Source organism: Pelobates fuscus, chromosome 6 (assembly GCF_036172605.1).
Source record: "Pelobates fuscus isolate aPelFus1 chromosome 6, aPelFus1.pri, whole genome shotgun sequence".
Taxonomy (NCBI): Eukaryota; Metazoa; Chordata; class Amphibia; order Anura; family Pelobatidae; genus Pelobates; species Pelobates fuscus.
In genome coordinates, this window is record NC_086322.1 from 131,041,507 (window position 1) to 131,049,790 (window position 8,284).

General features: G+C 39.0%; 1 protein-coding gene across 1 annotated transcript; it reads left to right on the forward strand.

Moving 5' to 3' along the window:
- The first annotated feature begins 819 nt into the window (after positions 1–819).
- FABP2 (fatty acid binding protein 2) lies at positions 820–5,770 on the forward strand. Its single transcript, XM_063460042.1, has 4 exons — positions 820–959; positions 3,431–3,603; positions 5,243–5,350; positions 5,515–5,770. The coding sequence occupies exons 1-4, from the start codon at positions 893–895 to the stop codon at positions 5,563–5,565; spliced, it is 399 nt and encodes a 132-aa protein (XP_063316112.1). The 5' UTR covers positions 820–892; the 3' UTR covers positions 5,566–5,770.
- Positions 5,771–8,284: the final 2,514 nt, after the last annotated feature.

Consider the following 8,284-nt stretch of genomic DNA (forward strand, 5'->3'; position numbering starts at 1 on the left):
TTCAGAGGTGCTGGTACCTGGAGCCTGAGAGTGCTCGTCCATTTGTTTGGGACAAAATCCCTTCTGTATGGATACCTGCACAAATAAACATCTCTACATATTCCAAATGCCAACCCAACCAAGGGATGGTCAGTTCCCGATTTACCTGGAATCCCTGGATCTGACCATCACAGATACATCATCATACATATATATGCCTTGCTTCCCCAATGTGCTGGGATCATACGTGCAGGGTGTGTGTCATAAGAATTGATTGTACCAGGTAACCGAGTTTCGGTTGGTGCTGGTTGTACAGTAGCGTGAGGCCCAGCCTTGTGAGGGCTGTAGTGACCGATTCGAGATTTGGGAATATTCAACTTACATACGATTAATTAGGGAAATACAATGAAACCTGTATGACTTATATCATTGAACCACCTTTGTCTATTCCATCTTAGAATTCTGTTGGAGTGTATATTCTGGATTCTGAATATGTCAAAATATAGTGGTATTGCTCTTATTCTATCTATAATGTGAACCGCTTAATAAATTAAGCTCAGATTCCATATATTTGATAAAATAAAAGGTTCAGATCACTGCCATTCTATAGCTCTTAACAAACCACATGAAACAACTGCCATACAATATTATGCATGTAATAAAACTAGTTATATTTACTGTAGACATAAAAAGGCACAGGTAGAATAAGAAAGTTCAGACCTGGTAAGGTGAGTCATATACATATTCTGGGAGGAGAATAAACACCTTGACCTTTAGTAGACTTTAAACAGCCACATGACATGGAGATCTGGTTACAGATAGGGAATGAAATAAAGGGAGCTTCGAGAATTTGGTTGTATCTCAGGTTGAACAGACTCTGCCTAGCACACACCTGACTCCCTTATCTTTCATCATGACTTTCAACGGTAACTGGAAAGTAGACAGAAGTGAAAACTATGACACATTCATGGAAGTTATGGGTAAGTGCAAAGCATTATATTATATTTACATAGAAGTAAGTTGCAAACAATCTTTCAATTGCCTTTTGCTTTGAGGATTTTAGAATAGTCTGTATTGCTCAGGAATATGTATGTAGCAAACAGGGCTATTCACTGAACTGCACATTTTAGTGAAATGCGAATGCAAAAATGTAAGGCTAGTATAACTAAGCTATGTCTAATAGGGTTAATGCTGGGTAACTTGGAATAGTTACTTTATTAAACAAAATAATTTTATTTATTAAATCAGGTGACTTTTTCAGACACAGATTTGGCACTCTTTAGTATAGCTATGGGTAGCCATCTGATCGACTGAGAATCATGGGAAACAAATTACCCAGAAGCCAAAGTGCTAGAGGTAGTTTTGGTATATCACTGTTTTAGCGCAGACATTATGTCAAATACCATCAGTTGTTTCCATTACTTCATAGAATGTTTTCGAAAGATCTGATGAAAATCTGAGTTTTTCACTAAAGTGTGAATTGTTGTGATTTTAAAGTGAATACAAACTGGAATTGTCAGGAATTCAAAGTAAGCTCAAAGTAAATTTCGAATTTTTTAAAGTGAGTTTTGCTTTCAGTTGAGCTATTTTTCCCTATTTTAAATGTATATTCACTATGATTTCTCAGCTATTTTTACTGTAGTAAATAACCCTGAAAGTAAATTTAAAAATGTATAAATTTTATAAAATATACATTTGCCTCTAGCCATTTGTGAGTGAAAATTTAGCCATTGGAAGTAGGAACTCACCTCCAGTGAGTGTTTGATGTACCCTCCAGACCTGCGAGTAACATTTTAAGCCTGACTAGTGACATGTGAATTGAACTTTTAAGCCTTGCCATGGTTAAAATGAATTGAAAGTTTCAGAGTTAGTAAAGGTCTCCAACACAGCTATAGTCTCCTAAAGCTCTCCAACACAGCTATAGTCTCCTAAAGCTCTTCAACACAGCTATAGTCTCCTAAAGCTCTCCAACACAGCTATAGTCTCCTAAAGCTCTCCAACACAGCTATAGTCTCCTAAAGCTCTCCAACATAGCTATAGTCTCCCAAAGCTCTTCAACACAGCTATAGTCTCCTAAAGCTTTCCAACACAGCTATAGTCTCCCAAAGCTCTTCAACACAGCTATAGTCTCCTAAAGCTCTCCAACACAGCTATAGTCTCCTAAAGCTCTCCAACACAGCTATAGTCTCCTAAAGCTCTCCAACACAGCTATAGTCTCCCAAAGCTCTTCAACACAGCTATAGTCTCCTAAAGCTCTCCAACACAGCTATAGTCTCCTAAAGCTCTCCAACACAGCTATAGTCTCCTAAAGCTCTCCAACACAGCTATAGTCTCCAAAAGCTCTCCAACAGAGCTATAGTCTCCTAAAGCTCTTCAACACAGCTATAGTCTCCTAAAGCTCTTCAACACAGCTATAGTCTCCTAAAGCTCTTCAACACAGCTATAGTCTCCTAAAGCTCTCCAACACAGCTATAGTCTCCTAAAGCTCTTCAACACAGCTATAGTCTCCTAAAGCTCTCCAACACAGCTATAGTCTCCTAAAGCTCTCCAACACAGCTATAGTCTCCCAAAGCTCTTCAACACAGCTATAGTCTCCTAAAGCTTTCCAACACAGCTATAGTCTCCCAAAGCTCTTCAACACAGCTATAGTCTCCTAAAGCTCTCCAACACAGCTATAGTCTCCTAAAGCTCTCCAACACAGCTATAGTCTCCCAAAGCTCTTCAACACAGCTATAGTCTCCTAAAGCTCTCCAACACAGCTATAGTCTCCTAAAGCTCTCCAACACAGCTATAGTCTCCTAAAGCTCTCCAACACAGCTATAGTCTCCAAAAGCTCTCCAACAGAGCTATAGTCTCCTAAAGCTCTTCAACACAGCTATAGTCTCCTAAAGCTCTCCAACACAGCTATAGTCTCCTAAAGCTCTCCAACACAGCTATAGTCTCCTAAAGCTCTCCAACACAGCTATGGAAATTTTGATATTCATGTTTTAATTACAATTAAACTACAGTTTGGAGTTGGGGGGAATAAGCATGCCTGTCTAGGTCTAATATGATTGGTTAATAGTTGTTAGCAATCTGTCCACGATGATCTTGTTTTTGTGAGTTAAGACTAAGGTTAAAGGGGTGTGCACACAAACATTTTATACGTTTAATAGCAGACGTAAAGTAGATATGTAAATGTCAGTTTTGTTAGTTTTTTTCCCCACTTTACAGCGTATGGTAGTGAAATAAAAAACAAAAGACAAATTATTAGTAAAAAGATTTTCCACAGCTTAACTATTTTAGTCTGAATTTTGCTAGTTCAATTTATAACAAGTCCAGTGGGTTATACATACTCCAGTGGTTTCCTTCTATGAATAACTGGTGTTTGAGAACTTCTTCTATCTTCATGTAAACACTCTTTTCTGCCGAAGTACCATCAGTAAAATAAGCAATCTGAACTATTTTCTAGGTGTCAATATCATGAAGAGAAAGCTGGCAGCTCATGACAACCTGAAGATCACCATTCAGCAGGACGGAGATAAATTCAGTGTTAAAGAATCCAGCACGTTCCGAACAATTGAAATAAATTTCACTCTTGGAGTCTCCTTCGATTATGCTCTAGCTGATGGAACAGAGCTCAGTGTAAGTTACAACTGGTCTATATATCTACCCACCCTGAAGACACTTGTCTTAGGGTAATTTTCAATAATTCAAACAGAAGAAGGGTTTATTAAGGCTATGTTTGCTATGTTTATTTGTTTTTGTTTATTCACTAAGGTGTGAATTATTGTGAACTTCAAACTGACCAAATATTTGGACAGACATAATTATGGGTGTTTTCCAATTCAGCTATTTGGCTTCTAAATTCACTTTGAATTTATGAAAACTCCCACTTTAACAAACAACCATGGGGTTTATTCTCAAACTGAAATCTGGACCAAACAAGCTAATCTTGAATAATTCTCCAACTTGTCTATAGTCACAGCTTGGCTGCTTTAGCCTAAATGATGACATTCATATTTTAATTGACTATAGTGTGGAGTTTAGAAATTATACCTGCCCTTCTAGGTCCAATATGAGTAGTTAACAACCATTACCAAACCTTCCATACATTTAAATGATTGTGTCCGTATGAGATAAGACTGCAGCTAAGTGTGTGCACACAAGCAGTTTGTACATATAATAGCAGATTAATGACAGAACATTAAGACAGAACAAGTACACCCACCCTCGGTCAAACAGACCAAGTCAACAAAAGATGAATAAGGTGGCAGGTGCAGTTTATTCATTTAACATGGGAATTTTGAAGAGGTAGAATTAAAAGGAGCTTATGTGTCACCACCGGAAAAGGTGAAAGGTGGGTTGGGTTGGGTGGGGTGAGGTGAGGAGGGACTCTATTATGTTTTGTTGGTTGTTTATTTTAAATTTTTGAATTTCAAAAGAAAACTTGTTTGACAAAGAAAAATGATCTCTGTGAAGAACAAGTGAAATGGTCTTGATACATCAATTAGAATGCACAATGACATTTAGTTTTGCAAATACACACTATTAGTTTGTATATTTTTTCAGTTCAGGGGTTATACTACAAAATAAACAGATTTTTGTCCATCGCCATACACTGTGACATGCAAAGTTAGCTTGTTTTTACAAGATGCATCATCCCTTTTACTAGTCAAATGTTAGTCATCACTAATGTCTAATGGACAAGCCACTGTCAATTCTTTTCAAAACACAGTTTTTTTTGTTACAAGCAAAGCTTGTAGGATTTAGGCATTGATGAGTGAGAGATGTGCTCTATTAAGTTTCCCAAGTGGAAATATGCAGAGACCCATGAACGTGAGATCTGTAATCTTCCATATAATGCTGTAGTGTCTAAACCGTTCATGTTTGGTTTCCAACTAACCTTAATTCTTTGTTTAGTGAAAAAACTCCTAAGTATATCGCAATGATTCCCACAATCTTTTTTAAGTAAATAACTGACCAATGATTAGCAAGCATGGCCCATAAAACAAATTCAACTTCACTTTAAAGGAATGTTGTTCCTTGAGAGTCTGGTGGGCCATACCCACTTTAAAATTCTAATATATAATGTCACATGAATGAACATATCTCCAGTGTATTGCTCATTAGCCCATCATCTCAACGAGTCTTTCTTTATGGTGCACATTTATGTTGTTTCAAATACAGAAATCAATTTTCTTGAACTGCATAAAATGTTTAGATTGTGCTGATCTCCTTGTTATATATTTATATACTGATTTTTCTCAATCTCTTCCAACAGGGTTCTTGGGTAATTGAAGGAGATAAGTTGGTTGGAACATTCAGCAGGAAAGATAATGGAAAGCAATTGAAGACACACAGAGTAATAGTTGGAGATGAGCTTGTTCAGGTGAGTTCCAAACAAGTCTTGCATTACGGAGAGACAGTAAAGATAAAGATAGCATTGAGTGTCAATGTATCTGTGTCTGTTTTATAGCATTAAAGGTTTTCATTTAACTTTGCATTGCATCTTTGGCTTATCATAATTAATATATTCCTTTTTATTTATTTCAGACTTATTTATATGAGGGAACTGAAGCTAAGAGAATCTTCAAGAGAGCCTAAGAGTTTTTCCAAATCGCCCTTCGCCCCACAGTTTATTACTACTACATTGGCTTGACATCAAATTTTGTGTTATAACAGTTTACGATGCTTGTCCAAAACAGTTAAAAGAAGATACACACATTGTAAATATTACTCATAGCATCATTCAAGTAAAACTGTTCCTAGGATTATTTTCATTTTGTTCAATAAATTGTGTTCTTAAAAATGTGTGTTTACCCTTGTCTTTACGCTTGTCTATAAACTCTGCATGGCTATATAGTCGCATGATAACGTACACTCAACAATGTTTGGGAAAAAAGAACAAATACACAGAAAATAGCTACGAAAAATGTAGACAATGTTATGCAGGTTATACTACCAACCTTATAAAGTCAGTAGAAGTAGTTATTAATATAATGAAGTATAGTGAACCAATTAAGTAAATGTTTGATGACACTTAGTAGTAGTTATTGGTACAAATGAGTAATAATTATAAGTGTATGGAGATACACAAATGACTCAAGTAAGGAATAGATGAGGGAAAGTAGCTCAAATTAGTTGAATGTAGAGAGACTGGAGATATACAGGATCATGGGGTGGGAGGGAGATGCTGGAGTGAGGAAACGCGGAGAAAAAGAAAAAAACAAAAATGCATTCATACTGGAAAAACATTCATATAAGACTGCATTCACAGACATTATACACAATCTAATTATTTACACAGACACCCCACATTGATAAGGGAATCTGCCAATCTAGCCTTGCCAAAAGGGCTTCAGAGACCCCAGCCAGGGCCCTGGGCAAGTATTTGCTTGGGTCCCCTGTTTCCTGCCTCACCGACCCCCTTCCTCCCCCGCCTCCTCTGGCATCCACCCCAATGCAGTGGTGGAACTAAAGTAGAAAGAGCCATGGTGCAATAATTTTATTGGGCCCCCAATTTTAAGGTTCGACAAAAGGTAGAACCCTATCTGTCGTGCAACTCCAACAATGCTTTGACAGCTGGGGCTCTACCAATTTTCCATGTTTGCAGGGTTGTATTTAGCAATGAGCAGTGTTTGTGTGTTTTAATGTAAGCATGTTTTTGTATGGAGTATGTTTGTGTGAATGCGTTTGTATGTGGTGTTGAAGTTTAAATGCAAGTGTGCATTTGGGTGTAGTGTTGGTTTTTGAATGTAGGGTTGTGTTTGTATATAATTTTGGTGTTTAACACATAGGTGTGTTAGTATGTAGTGTTGATGTTTCAATGCAGGAGTTTGTTTGTATGTACTGTTGATGTTTCAGTGCAGGAGTGTGTTTGTATGTAATGTTGAAGATTGAATAGAGGGGTGTATTTGTATTTAATGTTGGTGCTCAGGCACACAGGTACACACACTGCCCACATGCAGATACACACACTGACTACATACAGATAAACACACAGATGCACACACTGACAACATACAGGTACACAGACACATACAGCTACACGGGCACATACATTGACAGACATACTGACACACACAGATACATACAGTGGCAGACATACTGACACACACACAGACGCATACACTGATAGACATACTGACACATACACATGTATCATGAGCAGTTCCAAGGCACATACACTGATAGACATACTGACACACACATACACTGAAAGAAATACTGACACACATAGACAGGTATATACAGTGACACAAACAGATACAAATACTGACAGACATACTGACACACACAGACAGACATATTGACACACACACAGACATACTGACACACACACATATATACTGACACACACACAGATATACTGACACACACAGATAAATACACTGTCAGACATACTGACACACACTAACAGACATTCTGACACACACACAGATACACACAGACATAATGACACCCAGACAGATATACTGACACACACAGGCATATTGATACACAGACAGATACACACACAGACATACTAACACACACCCAGACAGACATACTGACTGACACACGTAAAATTTACCTTTTTAAACCCACCCTCCAGTGGCCTCCCTGGGGCTTCCCTGGGGTCCAGTGTGGTGCCTGAGGCTGATGGGAGTGAGGAGCCTCCATCCTCATGGCCGTCTCCTCCTTCCTCCCGCGTGACTTCTCCTGCCCCCTCTCATGGCTGTCACTTCCTCCCATGCTGCCGAAAAGCAAGGGGCCCAGTCGCGCTGTTAAAGGGTCACAGGGCCAGACCGGGCCCCTGCTGATACAAATCCATTGGGTGGCCCTAAGTGCATGGGCCACCCGGTGGGAGTCCTTAGAGATTGATAAAAAAAAGAAATTGTTAACGCGACCTAAATACCTCATTCCCACTCCCTATGTGGCTACATTCATTGCAAATTACACGTTCATCCTCTCACAATCTAGCCCACTGGGAGGCATACTGCAAACTTCTGATGAGGTGGTATTTAGTCCCCACACGAATAGCTCAGATGTACCATTCAGCAACACGGTCATGCTGGAGATGTGGGGTCGAGGAGGGCACATTACTGCACATATTCTGGGACTGCCCAGGGCTATCACGCTACTGGCAGCAAGTAAGAAATCTAGTCCTACATGTCACCGCAGTTGACGTCCACAATCGCACCGAATGCTGCCTACTACACATATATGCTGGGCTGCTGTCCTCGCAACACAAGGTGGTTATCTGCCACCTACTTTTGGCTGCTAAGTCCAGCATAGCCGGCAGATGGAAAAACACATCCCCCCTCATATCCAGGAGGTGAAG